We start from the raw sequence: 19,829 nt of genomic DNA, 5'->3' as shown, positions 1-19,829 counted from the left end.
ATTGCAATAGTCAATTAGGAACGCATGCAAAGCAAAAGCATCTTTAGAGCTCACATATAAAACCAGAAGTGGCAATGCCTGCTGTGATGACACATCAATATGAAGACCTTTAAAGAGACACTAAAGAGCCATGTTGGTTTGGACTGTTGGTTTACGTATCTGGTATACATAATAGGTCATTCTTAGCATCAACGCAAGATTAACCAGAAGAGATGCAAAAATTCAAGACAAGCTCAGAGAGTTGCTGCGGACAATGGCTCTCTGGCATTTTTCACATTTTCCCAGCATTTGCTCAAAGCTTCAGAGTGGTTTATAAGTAGACAGGGACTAAATTGTATTCAGTAATAAGCAAATTCCTCAAACTAACTAACCACCACTTTCAGGAGCTGCTTTTGCACACAAAAAATTCTGCTAATGCACTAAAATGCCATGAGGCCATGAAGTTACAATCGTATCATAGGTGTGGTGATTTGGTTGAACTCAGAAACACAATATAGGAATTCAATACTTGTGCTAATAATTAGCATTTATTTATCAAATAAATGTAAATAAGGTTATCAAAAACATCATGGAGATCCCATGCATGATGGGCATTGTCGAAAGAAAGCTTTGGTGATCTGGGCAAGACAAAATGGCACATCATGATGGAAGCTGCGCAGCTGATTTTGGCAACAACACATCTCGTAACTGTTCGCAGCAATGGTGGTTATCGACCTTGCGGAGCAAGGAAAAGCTTTATTTACCATTGGAATGTGTTGAAACACATCCACACTCCACTGCACCACCACAGATCGCAACATCTGTACCTTGGGATGTCACAAAGAACGCTTCACTAAATGTGGCCTCCTAACAATGGCCGGTTTTGTCCTGCTGGCACTGTAAAGTTAAGGCTCGGCATATCTCACTTCAAATTAATTACGATGTGATTGCATAACTTTCTTTTACAATTTTTTATTTATTATAATTTTTTCACTTTTATCAGTCAACTGTTGCTATGGGGCTGACGAGTGTCGTTTTCAACACACTGTGGTGTGACCTGGTGGCAGACAATGCAGTTGGCTGGGTAGTACAGAAAAGATGCCGTCCCATAGGGCAACGCATGTCTCACTCGTTTTGTGCATTGCTTTAGTTGTGTGCATAGTTCTCACACTCGAAAAGTGTTTGAAACATACTTACAACAGTGTGCGCTACCAGCTGTAACACAGGTCATGGAAAGCAGGCACTCTTTGTCTGACAAACCTTCCTAAAAATGGAGGGACCCATCAACTACACCAAGAAGAGCGTAGTCCCCAGGTGTTGTCACCGCCATTATTGTTGCATGGTGAATTGTCACGAGAGTCATGGGCCTGACACACTGGAGTTTTGAACACACCGTGCTGCAACTTGGTGGCAAGCGACAAAGTTGGCTGGGTAGTACAAATCGCAGCTCTTCACTTCAGTTATGCTCTCACCAAGCCGTGCAGCCGGTCTCACTTGCTTTGTGTGTTCAGGCTTCATTTCTGATTTATTTTTATTCTCAGCTACCGAAAAAGGCACCTGCATTAGCTGAGAATAACCTGTGGATTATCTCATCAACAATGTGCCCCGTTCTTCACTTCACCATGCAAAAAGCTCGAGCAAGGACATTGTGCAGTCTCTAAAGCTAGTGTTCTTTCTTTTTCTTATTAGAAGGCTGCCACACAGAGGAATTCACAAGACTTAAGAAACTTCTGAAGGTAAAGCGACTTACGCAATTAAGCGAAAGTTTATGGACAATTTAAACTGCTTCAGAATAGGTTGCCGAGAGGACAAGCAAAATAAAATGGATCAACTGAGGTGGCAAAGTCAGTTACAGCATGAAGTTAGGGAACTGTGTATAAAAAGTTATGTTTAAGCATCCGTTATCACATTATAAGTTGCTGTACACAAATGGATGAGAACAAACAAAACTATTGCTGCGACATCAATTTAGCTCTGTAAGCAAGATTACTGCACACCACATGCAGTAACTTGTTTAGAGAGAAGTTACAGAAACACTCAATTGTGATATTTACCAATGTCTGGAAATGTACTTTTTCAGCACAAGCATGTATGTGACCTGCAGTCTCAGCAGCAACATGAACCAAAACTGGTGAAGCTCAGTCACAGTGCTAATACCAGCAGCTTATTTTTTCTTAAATTAGGTTGGTTAGTTACTTCGTTGTTCAGGGGCCACGGTTATGAGTTGAAGCGCGTTAAGCAAACAGACATATATTGTAGCAGTGTGCTGCTGCAGCTTGACATAGCGTGACTTGAGCTGTACATACTCAAAAGTGCAGCTGTGCAACGGAACTGCGTGTGCGACTTCTCGTGTGTAGTGCATGCATTGTCACAGCGCTTTGCTTTCTTGGCGACAGAAGCTGTGCTGCAAAGCCTCCTATGCATAAAATTATCCAAAATTCCAGCAGCAGCGCAGCTCAGACTAGTAGGCATACCACAGTGCCTTGCATTCACCAGCAAGGCATCACATTTTCTACTACCCGAAACAGATAAGTGCGGCATGGAGAGCTGTATTAACAGGTGCTTCCGCAGTGCTGCTTGGGCAGCCCATCGTGCCCATATAAACAGACTTATGTGTCAAGCGTCTCAAAGTGCTGGATTGAAGCTGGTAAGTGTGCTATTTGGCCTTTCTAGACGTGATCCATAGCCTAATGGGTAGAGCACCGGGCTGCTTGCACTGAGGGAACCAGGTTTGAAACCAATCACCGGACATGTACTTTAGTTTCTTTTTTGAGCAACTACTTGGTGAAGAAACGAAACCAAACGCCACACCTAGGGAAAAGGGCAGAGAAAGCTTCTGTGGAAGGTGGCTGGAAGACGTAGCCGCCATACCCACAGTTTATTTAGGCTGGCCAGTCATGGTGCCACAGCATGTCGGGAGTGGCCGCGACCTTTAATATACTCGATCAGTATCTGTTTCTTGACTGTCCTTAGTGTCTATTCATTTAAAAGATGTAGATCAAAAAATTATTCTTTTCTTTTTCAATAGGTACTAAACTGAAACGTAAAAAAGCCCACATTCAGACTAGATGGTAAAAACTTTAATGCAGTAACAGTGGCTAGACAATTCTAAATTTGGTCACACTTCCACACTTGTTTGTTGATACTGCACATGCTAGCCACCACTCGTCCAGAATTCATACAGAAAGGCAGGGAAAATCACTCGCTATTAGACATACTGCACTAAATTTGGAATTCTCAACGCTTTCCCTACCGCGCCCATTGGGCATCATTAGCTCATTAATGATGGTTTGAAATGCCGCTTTCGAGATCTTCCACGCAGCTCACAGACACACTGCGCATGTTTCAGCAGGCCAAACTGTAGTGCTTGCACTTAAATTTTTGTAGTGGAATATCTGTTTAACGCAAAATTTGATTTTTTTGGAATAGTGCCGATTAGAAGGCAACACCTTTTGTATATCTTATAATTTTTGTTACATATTTTTCTTATGAGATACAAGCATGTCTTCACAAACTTTGTTCCAATTTTATCCTACAAACATGATTCTGGCAATTAATATTTTTTATGACATACATCTTGTTAACTTTTATGTGTGAAAAGTGCACTCATTTTGCTTTTTGTTTATGTATTACACTAGATATTGAGTACAGTAGTTCCTTCAGGAAAAAAAATCTGGCGTAGCCTACAAGAAACAACTATTTTCCCCATGGTAAGGAAAGAGTTAAATGAAGCAGCAAAATATTTTTTTTCTGTGTTTGAGCATCCTTCTGCAACATGCAACACATTCTTTTGCTTTACAATATAAGTTGGTTTTCAGGTGCAGATTTCTGGTGCATTGCACAGCACTTTGCACGCTTAACTTGTTGCACAATGATCACATTCGTCACTGATGCCTTAACATTCACAATCATGTTTTGTGAAATGGCTTTTCAAAACAAAATCTTTTCACTCTTCAGACAATATCAAGATACCAGCAAGTAATGTCTTTTTCACCAGGCACCTACACTTCATGACAATCCGCAGGTTTTCTATGTACATCTGCTAAATGCTTTTGCCTTTAAAACGCATACATCTTTTGGGCTGTGTTGCATGTGTCGAGCTATAGTTGCCATTAGCAGCTGCCATTAATCACACAGCAGCACAAATAATATATACACCTGTAAAGGCCACTGGAAAAGTGGTTCAAATCCCGCTGTCTCCATAGGTCCATGGCAATTTTTTAAATTTGGTTTCAACTCCAATATTAGCAATAGATGCCAGGTTCCTGGCAAAATCTGAGAAAAAAAAACTTAGATATTATGGGCAAAACAAGCTCTAGGCTAAATAAAAAAATGTTCTACTTTTAAGATGATAAAGGTGCATAATAAACACCCACAGTTCAAGTTCATGTACTTTCAGCAGAGGAGGGTCATGACAACAGAAGGAAAGCACCTAGGAACACAAAAGAAAGCACGGCATGTCCAAAATTAATCAGCAGTGGGTCACGTACCAAGACAGCATTCTACTTGTAACAAAGTTTGTGTTGCCCGAATTCCCCTATAAACCTGTGCATTAATGCATTCCAACGAGCTTACCAATGTGCAAAATAAAATAAAATGTTAGCAACTGCATAGCAATTTCGAACTATCTTGTCACCATCAAAAAAAAAAAAAAAGAAAGAACTGCCGAAAGCATTCACAAGTTTGCAAAGGCGCTGCTGCAAACATTTTGGATTAATTCCAGGAAAGGTTCCAGGTCGACATACAGCAGCACCCAAATATCTACACTTACTCAAAGTTTTGTGGAAAAAATCCACCAGACTATCTTCCCAAGTGCATTGAAAGAATGCTAGTCCAGCAGGCGTCAACACGCTTTCAAACTCCTTGTAGAAGTCGTACGTTTTAAACGTCCTTTCCTTCAGACTTGTACTGTGGAAGAGCAATACACAGAAAAACTAAGTACACAAATATAGTTTCTCAATGCATTACAAAGACATTTACAATACCAGTCCTTGAACATATTTAAAGCAAATATGTATGTGAAATGGTGATACATGAAGAGAATATTTATAGAGGGCCCTCACAAGACTTGGCCATTGGAAACAAGCAAGAATGGTGTGTTGATTACACACCAACTATTTCGTCTGCAAAATACTACATCTATGTATGCCAAAAAAACAGCTGAAAATGCGAACAGAACTCTGCACACCCTTATTCTCAAAGCAGCCAGTCTAATAGTACAACCTACTCCTACCGTGATGTGCTTCACCACCGCACACATGCACATGTGACAGTGCACCCTTTACAGGAGAATGAGAATGCAATGAATGATGAGAAACGGTGTCTCTGAAAGCAATGCACACAGCTATGATTCATCTAATGTGCACCGAGTTGCTGGCAGTACTAAAATTTAAACATACACAGAATGCAGAAAACACAATTAAGAGGAAGCTTTAGCTCGGGTACTCCTATCTAAATACATGTAAAAGCAGAATTCATTTTTCTCCGCAACCCATGCACCAAATTTAACGAAGTTTGTTGCATTTAAAAGAAAAACTTAAAATCTTGTGACTGTTGGTATCGAATTTTTTATTTGGGTTGTCAATTTTTTATTAAAAATGGGCAAAAATATAAAATTTTCAGAAAACGAAATTATAACTCTATAACGCAGCAACGAAAAATAATATCACAATTGTGTGAATTGCATCTAATGCTACATCTAAAGCAGACAAAATTGACATGTTACATATGAATCTAAAAAAATTTTGTAATATGAAAATACAGCTTTTGCAGAACCCTTGTACACAACGTAACAAATTCATGTAAGATATAAATTGACATATTGACTTTGTCCACTTTCCATGGTCTTATGGATGCCGTTTACAGAACCGCGATATCTGTTCTTGATGCAGAGCTATTAATTTGTAAACGTTGTGCTTCTATTGTTTTTGAACTTCCAAATTTTTGAAAATTATTTTCACAAAATTCAGGCCCTCAATCGAAATTCCACTTCCGACAGTCACTAGAATTTAACTTTCTCTCTCAAATGCAACAAATTTAATTAAAATTGGTCCAGGGGTTATTTCAGAAAGGTGTTTTTGTGTTTTACATGTATTTGAATAAGCTGCTTCAGAATTAGGCCTGAGCTAAAGCTTCCTCTCAATGCCAATTCCTGCTTGCGACTGTTTGACAACTAGACAGTTCAGTAGGCAGTTCTTATTTTTGACAGTGTGCGAAATTGGGCTGGCTGGTACACCTTATTGACAAGCATATTTAACAGCGTGACACAGGATACAGAAAGAACCACAAAGACAGTTCTAATGGCAGCAGTCTTGCAATTCTGATGCGTCTTCAGATAATTATTTGAATGCTACTAATAGCAGTAAGGCTACAGACATGTCGAATCAAAAAAGCTCATTTCAGACAATGGAGATCCCAAAGCAAGCCCAGACTGTCATCAGCTTTCCAATGGGGAGTTTACTTTTCCATCTGCTGACAACCAACTGATTTCTTGTGCAGATCTCATAAAGACGTTGGAAATATTATATCTCTTATTTTCAATGCCTCTACAACATATGGTGGAGGTTTGCCACTGCCCACAGAGCAGAGTGTGATTTTTTTGCGATTTCCCACTAGGCATAAAACATTTTTTTTTTTTTTGTAACTCGCATCACTTATGAATTAGAGCACGAAACTTTCATGCACTGTTGATAATAAAAGCAGAAACAGTGTGTATTTAAGAATAGTGCTATTTTTTCTGTTATCAGCAGAACCCCCCCCCCCCTTTGTGAGACATTTCCCATTTTTTCAGTAAAATGTTTTTTAAGATTACATACTATGCCCTAATGTATCTTTTAATATCCACATTAGGGGCAAGGGGGGGGGGGGGTTCAGTGTGTAGAGGGGGTTCAGAAATGACCGATCCAATTTTTTTATGGCAACGTACTTGTTGTGTGGCGATATTTTTCGGCGTTTAAGGAAAGCCCACGAAATATGAAATGAAAACACGCAGCTGCGTTCATGCACTATCGTATTGCAGTGCTCTCAACCATTCATTGAGCCTTTCACTTATCAAAGACGACGACGCTTCCTTTTCGTGTGCCACCACCAAAGATGCTGGCGCACTGTGAAGCTGATGCCTAGAGCTCCGGCCACTCACTTTGCCACGGTCCAAATGCACAGTTCCTTTGCACAAGCCGCAATTGAGAGCGCTGCAATACAATAGCGCACGAGCGCAGTCACGTGGTTTTATTTCATATTTCACGGTAAACGCCAAAACACATCACCACGCAACATGTACGTTGCCACAAAAAATTGAATCGGCCTTAAAGTGTATATTAAAGATTTTGCATACTTCATCTTAGTTATTTAACTAATTAAGCGGAATATAAAAAAATACTCTAAGGAGCACCAGATGACAGCAAACCATATTCCGTTGGTTTCACTTAGCTGCGGCAAACCACATGTTTAAAACCCTTGGCACAAGTTACGTGAAACACCCAGTATAGCATGTTACTGTGATTATGCTGGTGAATTTAATAAAAAAAAGCATTATCAAAGCCTTCAAAGTAAGGGAAATATTTTTATGGTAAGGAAAAGCAGATAGACAGCAGAAGAAGCGACACCGAAATTATGACAACTGGCTTAACTATCACAAACACACATACTAAGTACAAATGAAAGGACAGTTTTTGGAGTCAGCTGGGTGGCAACCTCTGAAGAAGCAGTTGGTTTTCTGCTGGTAGAATCAGACATTTACCATCAGAATGCTTGCTCGAGCACTCCAGTGATTGCTTCAAATCAGACAGCAGAAAGGTCCATTATACTTTGATTCATCATCAAAGGCAGGTGCTATATCAAGACCACTGCAGAAAGGCTTAAGGGTTTACTACAGGGAAACACATTGGGAGATTATGCTTGCATAACTGCAAATAGCTCAAAAGTAGAAAAAACAAAGATCATTTAGTCACAACTAAATAAGGCAGCCCCTCACCTATTTGTGGGTAATTTCCATTTAGAGTAGTCAATCAACCTTTCTTGTTTGTACAGGACGAATACAAACCGATGATAGCCAGCACCACGAGGAAGAAAAGGCTGTAGGTAGTCGCATACCACTTCACCAGCTGTAATGTGGTTTCCATTGATGTTGCCACTGGAGAATAAAAATTAATAATAATAATAAAGAAGAGGTATTGCAAAACGCCACAAATGATGTACACATTGGTTGCCAAACTTGTGTAATCAATACACTGCATGACCACAGGCAAAGCAGCATTTTTATTAGCGCACTGCTTTACTTGCGCTCTAGCAGCTGCCATTCTCTGCAGCTTTGGATGGACAAGGCCACATAATGCAACATGAATGCATTGCACCTTGATTTTACATTTCAGCCACTCCACAAATGAAGCATCCTGCTCAGTAAAAAGAAAGGTTAGAGGTTACAGGACATAGAAGAGAAAACTTGCTTCTGTCAGTCAATGAACAATTGTTAACTAGGAAGAAGCAACACTATGCCACAGGTGAAACTTGTCGCATTTAGGCTTGGCCATTAAAGGAATTTGACAGCACACAGATTCTGTAACTATTGACTCACCAAAACGGTTCATGCAGGTCTTGATTAGGGGAAAAAAGGATATTGAGGGCATGATTATAGAAGCTCAGTGAAGGCAAGCATGATTCTACAAGCATCTCAAACAAGTGGCCTTTTCTATTATTAGGGGTGTGCAAATATTAATTATTTCAGATATGAATCAAATAGTCTTTGCTATTCCATTCGCAGTAGTTTCCAGAATTTACTATTTGAAGTTGTCAAATATTCATTTCTGTTAGAATATAAGGAATAACAACACTCATTGGAGACTTGTGGAAGAAAAACTGATGCACATGGGACTGTACTGAATTATTCTGCTGCAGGACAGCCATGGTCACTGCAGAGAGCCACCAGCTCCCTTAGTGAATGCACGGAGCAGCCCACTTGTGTACAATGACTTCCATGTCTTTAAGTTAGTCCATAAATTTGTCTTGATATAGGCAATTCATTGCTGTCATCATGGTGCACTGCATAACTGAAAAAGTTATCATTTACAACTCCTCAGTTGGCTGGATCTCTAGTTGTGAACGACATTACATGCATATATCAAACAATGCAAATACATTTTTTTTTTCGCCAGATGGACATCACAGAAACTATGTTTCTCTTTCTTTAGAAATAAGAAACATTGAATATTCAATTTGATATTTAAAGGTTGGTTTTTTTTTTATCAACTATTCCTATTCAATTCAGGAATATCACTATTTGCACACCACTATTCATTACATTTTCACCATTAAACATCAACCAGCATCAACTTTGGAGTTCCCCATCTGAGTGAAGGGGGGTAGTTAAGTACTTAAAAACATGAGTAACAACCACAAGAAGCCTAATACATAAATATCATTGCAATAGCAATTATATGGACACTTCAGGTGCATTTCTACCATCAGCGTCGCCGTGAGGTTCCATGTAAAGTCCAAAGACGATAAAATCGTGGCCACGCGCCGTATGCTGTATGTGCAAGTGAAAGCATGCGAGGGTGAGCGACGAACACGACTCAATCTCGCATGTGCAAGCGAAGAAGGTGGGCCCTCTCCTGCCACACGCGTGAGGCACAGGGGTGAGACGAGGGAGGCGGGGGTTCTTATCCGGTGCCTGCTGCTTACGGCGCGGCCATGCGGGAACTGTATATTGAAAGCAATTTGCGACGTGGCCAAAGTGTGCACCCACGCGGGCCTCATCTTCAAAGCGATCTGCAATGTTTGCAGAGTGCGCTTAGTACCGGTAGCTTCATATGTGGTGTGCTTTCGACGTTTCGTTTGCGTTGAAGCAAGAGATGCAAGAATGTCAATTCAATCGCTGCTGCTGCCCCAATTCCTCACTCCAGCATTTTGATATTTTTCGCACTCATCGAGCGAAATGTGTTCATGCTTACCTGTCCGCATGTGACACCGTGTTTGTTAATTTAATTAAAACACCTTGGTGGACTAGTTCGTTTGAATCCATGATAGAATGTGTATGCGCAACTGAACGAGGACGTAGAAAGAAACAGACACACATGGAGAGCACTGTCTCTGTGTATCTATCTGTTTCTTCCTATGTCCTCGTTCAGTTGCGCTTACACATTATATCATTGTTAATTTATTTAGTAAGCTAATGTTTACAAGTTTACATGGCTGATAAAACTACTATCCTTACATCGTATAGCTATATACTAATTTTCTATTGTAATCGGTGTTTTGCCTTTCGGGCAAAACTGTGACGTTTTTTTTTAATGACAAGTTTAATGACAAGCCGGCAAGTTTATTGAGGCTACACAATACAGCAACAGTGGGCAGTTATATTTCTGATGGAACACACGAGAAATTGGAACAGTGCTGGATGGCCGAAATGGCCAATTTGGCACAAATAAAATGTCAGTCAAATGTATTTTTTTTTAATTCCCACTACCAGCATACATATGTAGGAAATGAGCAGTGGAAATGTAAAACAGGCATGGCGAAAACAGCAATCAAACTGTCCAACCAATGATAAAATCACTTATTCAACACTGCTGTAGTCGACTTCCATTAATTCGACGCTGACGGGACTGACGAAATTGATTGAATTATCTGGCAGGTCAAATTAAAGAAGATGCAGAGAAGACATCAAAACACACTGCTGATTCATTGGACATTACATGCCCAATTCTAACACTCTCACGAATGAAGTATGCACCCACTTTGTGTCCAAATTAGAAAACTAACATGTCATTACCAGAGCTTTTTCACCGTCATTTAATGTTTCTTTTCACTTGCATCGACCTTATCACTTAAACTTTTATTGTGGCTAATAGCTTACTAGATCATTGTTGCCGCGGATGTGCATGGCTTTTAATTCATACTTCCGCTTTATTTCTGCAAATCCTGACAGTGACAATAGGAGCATAAGCGCATAAGAAGCACCAGCGGCACCTGCCTCATCCCCGTTTTCTCACTTCATTATTTTAAATTTACACTGTAAACACAATGCACATACACAATATTTAAATATATACACAGGACAAATTTCATTATATTCTTGAAAGAAGGTAGCCAATTAACAATTATTTCTAAAGGTATGGATAGCCTATGCCTAGAGAATGAATATGTTTCTGTATGTTCACCTTGCTCCAAATTGCTTTGCATGCTTTTTGTGACCCTTTTTGTGACTTCAGTGACCCCTTTGGCAGAGTCTTTTATCAATGCCGTGTGAAATGCACATGAATGATATGTGTCTCAGTATTGCTTCTCCTTCCAGTAAACAATGCTAACAACTCATGAAAAAAAAAACATTTCTAATAATTTATAACATTTATTAGGGATGGAAACATCATCACTTGCAAGCACTACTCGAAAAAATATTGCTACGGAACAGCATTTGTGAACTTCGGCGTGCATAACTTGACGCTCAGCCGGTGACACTCGATACGGGCGGCGATGAATAGGGGGGGCATCGCCTGTATTAATGCGATGTTTAACAGCTGTAGTTTGGGCCAAAGGACGATCATTAAAGTAAAAAATATTGTGGTAGGAAAACAGAATGCGGTAGAGCTCACAAGCGTGTTCGGACGGCATGTCAGGCACAATCATTTTCTGTAAGTCAACGATGGTACAAGTGGCCGACTGCGATGGTAGAGGAGGATCGGCTGAATTGTCGTCTACTGCAATAGATGCTACTGAGTGATCCTCGAATGAGCAAAGCTGGGCCAGAGACATCCCGCGTGGCAGTACTTGTGTCGTCAAGCCAAGTATGACCACTGGCAGGCAGATGCAATTCGCCGTAATAGATAAAACTGTATGAGGTACTGTGATCCCGTTTGTAAGGAGGACGTCTTGCATAGGAGCCGCGATGTAGTGACCATCGGGGATGGGTGGGGATGACACTAAGTCAACGTAAGTCAGTGCCGAAGGTGGAAAGCGAACAAGGTCGACGAAACTAAGGCGACTGGGGTGTGGTTCAGCGGGATCCAGAACAGGCAGGTCAAGGCGGAGAGTACTGGCAGAACAATCAATGAGAGCAGAATGTGCGGAGAGGAAGTCTAAGCCAAGGATGATGTCGTGGGGACAGTGGGCGATAACTGTGAATAGCACAATAGTGGAGCGATCGGCGAAAAAGACGCGGGCGGCACACATACCAATTACGGGGGCTGTTCCGCCATCGGCGACACAGACAACAGGCGTCGTGGCGGGTGTGATTATTTTCTTCAGCCAGTTACGAAGGTCAGCGCTCATTACCGACAAATGCGCCCCAGTGTCTAAAGAGCAGACACAGAAACACGGTCGACTTGCACGTCAAGAAGGTTCAGATGAGTGGGCAACGTCAGTAGAGGATTTCGCAGCGTAAGGAGCAATGCAGCGTCACCAAGAGGCGCTGCATTGTCTAGTTTTCCGACTGTGAACGGCGTCCGAAGGGAGTCAGCGAATAGGAGCGACGGGGCTGGGGAGAGCGCATTGCCAGTGTTGTTGGGACGAGGAGCATCGGCACAGGAAGATGCCGCTGGGGTGTTGGGCAGACGGGCAAACTGCTGGTCAATACGTCGGCTTTTAGCGAGTTCCAGGCGGCGGCACTCTTTTATAACTGCATGATAGTAGGGTCCCACCGGTTATTGCGGCTGACGTGTTCGTACAGGCTGATCCAGTCCTCGACGTCTTTCCCATCTTTGCCCGAGAATACGCCAGGATCACGGGGAGCGGGGAGAGTGATGTAGGTCGTCAAAGTGACAGCAGGTGTCGGAGCCGGCGGAGTCGAGTTGTCGCCGAGAGCCATGAAGGAAGGCTCGACGTACCGTCCACTGCGAAGTTCCGTGACGAGGTACAGGGAACGTCCACCTCCACCAGATATGTTACGTACGAAGACGCAGACGAAAAGCTATATACAAGTAGATTTACAGGGAAATACGCCGCACTTGGCCAAGAGGCAACAGCCCGCGCTAGCCTCCAATCGTCGTCATTGTCTTCACACTGCTCGCCTCTTCATCATCGCAAATACTGTTCCGTAGCAATATAATGCATATTGTTTCCAGTACAGTGGAATAGCTGCCAGTAATTTTTTTGTTACTGATATTTAATTAGGTCATTGTAAGTACTACCCTAAATTATATGGAGTGTCAATGAGGCATCTGTAGGCACAGTTAAGGGACATCTAATTGCGGTATTTTCAGCAACATACTAATCGCATACTAATTTTTTACAATTGATAAATAAACCCCCTCAAATATGAAGAATACCATGTGACTGCACTCCCACCATCATAAAGCAGCGCCCTCGAACAGGCTTCCTCTGAGTTAGCCAAAATGAAATAAAAGAAAACATTGTGATTAAGCCAGTGCCTTATCTGCCGTGCCCCTGCCAAAGTAACACATTGCGTTTGGTGTTAGTTGGAAACAAGCTGCGATAGCTCTTGTCTTAGTGTAAAGTGCACGGATGTTTTTTTTTTTTTTTTTTTTTTTGCCATAAAACCTATCACCACAAAAGCGAACTGACAACATAGTGCAAATGTTTGAAGGTATGTTTTGTTTCATCCAAGTCGCCATGTCTTTCTCTAATGAGCAGAAGGAAAACATGATCCTTGCCTTGGAAGCTACAAATGGCAAAAAGAGCAAGGCAGCAAATATATATCAGTCATGGATGTGTGGTGGCAGACCAAATGCAACTATCATCAGAAATTATGAAAACCTGAGACAAAACAGCAGCTTCTAGAGACAGCAGCGGAGGACTCCATCTTTGAGTCTTAGCTATATTTTTCATATTTTGTGGGGTTTCTTTGCCAGTCAGAAAAAATTGTACGCAATTAGTACATAACTGAAAACACCGCAGTTAGATGTTATTAGAGGGTGCTGATAAATGTCCCATTGACACTGATAATTAGGACAGTACTTTGAGTTAGATAATTATTGCAATTACCAAAACAAATCTCAGTAACAAAAGATTACTGGCGGCTGGAGTAACGCTACTGCTCTTTTTTAAAATCATGGTGCATGATAGTTGGAGCACCCTGTAACCAAAATAAGGCCAAGCCGGATTCACTCGAAATCGGAAACAACAGCAGTCATGTGCAGCAGCGCTTACACTCGGACTCACAGAAAAAAAATTTAAAAAAAAGAGTAGGAGAGGCTGCAGTATTAGCGATAGCCAAGTATGTGTGTATGTGTGTATACACACACACACACACACTTGCTATAAGAGGAAAGTTTTTATTGTTCCGGGAGTCGGGGGGAGGCTGGAACCCGACTGTAGCTTTCCGAACCCCATGTGTATGTAGGTTACATATATATACATGTATGTACCATGAGAGAGAGAGAGAGAGAGTGTGTGTGTGTGTGTGTGTACACACACACACACACACATGCATGGGGCTCGGAAAGCTGGTCGAGCCCCAGCCCCCCTCCCGGAAAAATGAAAACTTTCCACCTATGGCAAGTGTCTATTATGCGTTGCACAATGACAACCGGTTTTCTTAGGTCAGCTACGCCGCAGTACATTTATGTTATGCGGTAAAGCATACAAATGCCACAAAGGTGGTTTTGGATTCGATTGCACTGCAAAGATAATTTCCCGCCCAATTTAAAAAAAAAAAAAAAAATCGGAGTGCTACAATCACATAAGTACCTTAATCAGACAGTGTGAGCTATGGTCAATGCTTGAAAATCTTCCTAAGGAAGGCTGAAAATAGCAGTTTTCGATGGGAGATTTCACATGGGTTCAACGCATTCACTGTCCGCTAAGCTCCACTGAGACAGATGCTGTCGCGAAAGGTGTTGTAACTGGGGTCAGCATAGGGGTCAGGCTAATTCAGGTTAAAGCTAATTTTAGGATCGAAATAATGAAAGCTTGGGCCCATCGAAATGCATAGGTACTGGCCAGGTCTTTTGGTCGGGATTGAATTAACCAAAAAATCTAATTAATCGGAGTCAATTTAACAAAAGTCTACTGCATTTACTCACGCAATGAATGCACACCCTTAACCTTTTCACCGTCCCTGATGTACCAGTACGCTTCTGCATTTCTGTCCCACCATGCTCCTTTTGACATTCTTTTTGTCAGATAGGAATGTGGGGACCACACCGAAAGAGCAACTGCCATTATCGATGTCATTTTTTTTCATTTCTGCACAACTAAAAATAAACTAGTGTTCATTTTTGTAATATCTATGAAAAAAAAAACGCTAGGGGTGCAACACCTCCGACAAAAAAAAGAAAGAACACTGAAAGGGTTAATTAGTCACTTAAATGGATATTTATTTACTCGCATAATGACCACGCTATCAACTTGGCACTGTGAGTGGTGGCCTGATTTCAATTTTGACTGATGTGAAGCGTGCTCAGGCAGTTGAAGACAAGACAGAATCCACAGTGGAGCAGAAGAGAATAAAGTTAGAAATGGTGGTATGAAGAGTACTCTGTTTACTATGTGCGGGCTTGTTAAATGATGATAATGGCCAATCGCAGATGCTGCATGTTCCGTAGTGCCATCTACAGAAAGCTGGCATTCCTTCATTTTTTCTTTGTCAGTTCAATTCAATCAAGCCATTCGTCATGTTGAGAAGTGCTTGAAGTGACCAGACAACACCGGCGCATGTTGCAATAGGGCAGTATGCAAGCTACACTACCACCTTCAAGCGCAAAGTGTTCAGTATGCTTTGGAGAATGGCAGCAGTGCACCAGGAAGGCACTTCGACATGTACGAAGTACACATCCGCTATTAAAGATGGCAGCACAAAGAGCTGAAGGCTACCAGTAAAATGTACTGAGCTGCATCAGTTGAAATTATACTGAACAAGGCCTGCAGACTTGCAAAAAAATCAGGGAACCTAAACAATGACTTTAAGGTGAGCAGTGGCAGAATGACATGCTTCATGTGGCTGAGTGTGATGATCCTTTAACAACAGGAAGCAAGAAATAACCAGTAAAACTGTAGTACATGTAGATAAGAAGCACGGAGAATGATTTCCGACTGCAGTGTCATGATGATGATGTGTGTTGTTTAGTGGCACAAGGGCCAGATATGGCCGAGTGCTATGCAAGTGGTGATGTGTTGTCAATGAGTCGTCAATGAGATGGAAAGATGAAGTGCAATAGGTAGATGTAATATGGCTGTAAAAGGGCCTAAAAATCAGTCACTGTAACGTGCATAAAATAAATAGGTATTAAAATAACATGAGAGTGAGGTGTGCTACAACTATAATATGTATGTTTGCAGAGCCTTGATATACTATGATGAGCAAGTATCAGTAGCGCTACCGCTTCACAAGAGCCCAGAGGCATGTGCTCTACAAAACTAGTATCGCAGCAGCACCCCCTGGTGAGAGAACGCGCTACGATACTCCTGGGCTAATAACATGTAGCAAGACATCATTTAAGAAATTTAGAACTGTCTTCATATCAAAGAACAGTTTTGGGCCTAGAAATAATGCCATACGTAAGGTGATATGGTGTCGATAGGGTTGCAGAAGGTGCTTTTTCCATTCAGCTTCTGCTTTCCTACGCTCCACAAAGGCGTGGTCGATGGTCAGCCTTTCACCACATCTACCATATAGAGGAAGTTTGCCGCCAGTGAGTAAGTAATTGTGTGTGCCATGTGTGAACTCTATACCCAGGCCACAGAAGGAGACACTGGTTTATCATGATATTATTGTGGGTGACGAAATTCCTAATTGTGGCTTGATTAGATGGAGCTTATTAGAAATTTTGGCATCCCACAAGCATTGCCAATAGGCTCTTAGTTTCTTACAAATTAGGGGCTTTAAGTCTATGGTGGGTATAGCTATGGAAGAAATGGAAACATGGATGAGGCGGTTTTGTCTGCTAGCACATTGCTATCAATGCCTCCGTGTCCTGGCACCCAGCACATTGTTACATGCTCGTTAGAAATGTATGTCGTACAGAGGAGTGCACAGAGATCATTTAATACAGAATTTTTACATTTAAAGAGCACATTAGGTATTCAACCACACTTATAGCATCAGTAAATATGGCTTTTTCTAACTTTGTTTTCTTGATATGTTTCACTAACGACAGTACTGCATAAGCCTCAGCTGTAAATATACTTATTTCAGAGTGCTGAATGTCTGTTCCAGAGAAAGATGGCCCTAGTGCTGTATAAGACACATTGGCATGTGACCTAAATGTGTCAGTGTAATACTCTGGTCACAAGACTTCGCCTGCACTTCTAGAAAGTGCACTCAAATGTGTGCCTTAGGGGAACGCTTTGTTACCTTGACAAAATGTGTCACATTCAACCAGCTGCCACTGCCACGGTGGTAGCATCTGCACTTGAAGCATTAGGCGATGTTTCAGAAGTGCAACACCCATTTCTTCACTCGGCCTTCTCACACGAAACGAGAAGGAATCTCTCACTGAGGGTCAGTTGTGAAATAGTGTGGCAGATGTATTGTTTATGATAGAACAGTGCGACTGTCCACAGTTAGAACTGACTTTCAGGAAGTATGTATAACTTTTATTATGACCTTTGAAAATGCAGTGACCACTCATTTGACTCTATATAGAGGCTGTGTATCGGGCTTGTTCTGAATGCACCGGTCACTAGTCGGATACGGAGATGGTGAATCAGTCTAGCATCTTCCACACACTGTGTGTAACAGAGTTATAAACTACAGCACGGTAGTGAAATCGTGATCCTATAAGGCTCTTAATTGTGCAGGTTCATGAGGCATTTCCTGTCACTACCCCATGTATCTGAGAAAAGCTTCAATAGGTTCATTGTCCTCACGCACTTAACCTTCAAGTATTTAATATGGAGAATGAAAGTAAGTTTTGAGTCTAAAATGATGCAAAGGAATCAGTGTTCTTTACTTACAGGTAGTCTACTTCCAGAAAGCTAAATAGTAGCATATGAAATAATTCCTCTCTTTGTTTGTGAGAAGTACACATTCCTGTAGGTTCGAACTAAAATTGTTTTCATGAGCCCATTTAGCCACATTACTTAGGCCAGGCTGGACACGTCATTTGCAAATAGCAAGATTGCATGATTTAAAACAAATCTGCATGTCATCTACACCTACAGAGTATAACATAGTACTGTTGAAACTCGTTAATACGAATACACTTAATTCGAACTTCCGGTTTATTCGAACTGACACTGTCGTCCTATCAAAGTTATGTATTCCAATGGGTGAGAACGCCCTGTAATTCGAAAGCACAAGCATTTGCGACGGTTAATTTGGATATACCAAGCTCCGACAATGCTCTCAGCAGCGCGCCAAATCACGTGGCGGCGCCTCTGACCAGCATTGCTCTGACACTTTCATAGAGGAAAAGCTTAGAAAAAACCCCTCAACGCCGTACGTGAAAAAAAGTGGCAGAAATTTTACCCTCTCTTATATGGCAAGGTCGCCGTTTCTGCATCGCGCCATAATACCCCAGCCACACTAGTGGCAAAACGTGCGCCGCAGGAGGGACCGGTCCTGGGCAGATTTTTCGTGGCTCGCCGCGAGTGGAGGAGACGAATAAGAGTGCCCCTACAGTGACGTACATGCGAAAAACTGGTATCACGCGGACTGACCCGACTGCTCTATTGATGCTTGCGTCTGGTTCAGCCAGACTGCTTGTTTAGCACTATCATCTGCTCGAGTCAGCTCTCGCTCGCGCTTGTTTTAGTTGGGTTGGTTGGTCTCGTTAGGGCATGTTTTTATACAATGACATGTCTCAACCAAGACGTCCCGATGGAAAGGTTGTTGGAGACAATGGGCCATATCCGATTTTGTAAGACAAACCATACCTTGAATACAAGGATGCGAAGGCGACACCCAGTACCTCATTCTCCATGTCTTTCGAATGCGGCGACGCCGCAAGAGAAGGGAGCACACCCTTCTGTTTGGGTATTATGATCAGCAGCAATGACTTTGTCCTCTTGGTAAGACATGATTCGCGTTAAGCAAGCAGGACGAAGAAGGTAAACATAGCGCCGATCTATCAACAAACAAAGGAAAGAACACACGAGCATGTAGAGGGAAGCAGGGGAAGCAACTCCGCCACTTGGGTGGCAGAGGTAATTAGCGCCATTCAACAAGCTGGCGGGAAAACAAATCCATTTCCTTCCTCGCAATTACCTCGCCTTCCCTTTCAACTCCCTCATTTTCGACAGCGTCTGCGCCAGAGCTGGCGGCGCCAGCTTAGCCCGCCCTTGAAGCTTTGTTTTCTGCCATTATTGGGAAGCAAGCGTTGGTCGGCGTGGGAAGTTTTGTGGTCCTCGCTCGCTGTGTGCTTGTGCGCCACAATATTTCACGACTCGCACCGTTCGTGCTATGGCACACAAATACTTCAAAAACAGGTCCTTCTTTCAATTCAAACAAATTTTCGGGCCCCTTCGAGTTCAAATTATTGAGATTCGACTGTATGTGGAATACCTGTGCGCAGAGAATTCATTTTAGCCGCAGTTGAGGACGGCAGAAGGCTAGATGGGGCGATGATATTAGAAAATTCGCGGGCGCTACCTGGAATCGGTTAACACAGGACAGGGGTAATTGGAGATCGCAGGGAGAGGCCTTCATCCTGCAGTGGACATAAAATGAGCTGATGATGATGATATGTTGAATTTTTTGTCACCCCTCTCCTTCCTCTGTGTAGCCTCTCAAAGCTTCCACAAACCCCAGAGTTTAGGAAGAAACTCTTTATTCCACTCTTTTCCTTGCATGTGTATGCAAATGCACATGTACAAACAACAGCCATAGCAGAAAATCGACATTCTCAGGGGAAGATGTGCGATTGTTTTGAAGAAACCTCTACATTTATTGCATTTGTGTACTTATATTTAAAGGGACACAAATAATTATGCGGTTAAAAATAAGCTTAATGGTGGGG

General features: G+C 41.9%; 1 protein-coding gene across 1 annotated transcript in view; it reads right to left on the bottom strand.

The window, feature by feature from the left end:
* mRpL38 (mitochondrial ribosomal protein L38) overlaps nucleotides 1–19,829 on the bottom strand; it is a 55,102-nt gene that overhangs the window by 16,699 nt on the left and 18,574 nt on the right. Inside the window, exons 5-6 of the mRNA XM_050194196.3 lie at nucleotides 7,952–8,110; nucleotides 4,751–4,887 (exon numbers count right to left, since the gene is read on the bottom strand). Of these exons, the coding sequence (XP_050050153.1) occupies nucleotides 4,751–4,887; nucleotides 7,952–8,110 (296 nt within the window). The remainder of the gene's footprint in view (nucleotides 1–4,750; nucleotides 4,888–7,951; nucleotides 8,111–19,829) is intronic.

The sequence above is a fragment of the Dermacentor andersoni genome, chromosome 1 (assembly GCF_023375885.2).
Source record: "Dermacentor andersoni chromosome 1, qqDerAnde1_hic_scaffold, whole genome shotgun sequence".
NCBI classification, from domain to species: Eukaryota; Metazoa; Arthropoda; class Arachnida; order Ixodida; family Ixodidae; genus Dermacentor; species Dermacentor andersoni.
The sequence above is the reverse complement of the archived record's forward strand: the minus strand, read 5'-3'. Positions and strand labels throughout refer to the sequence as shown.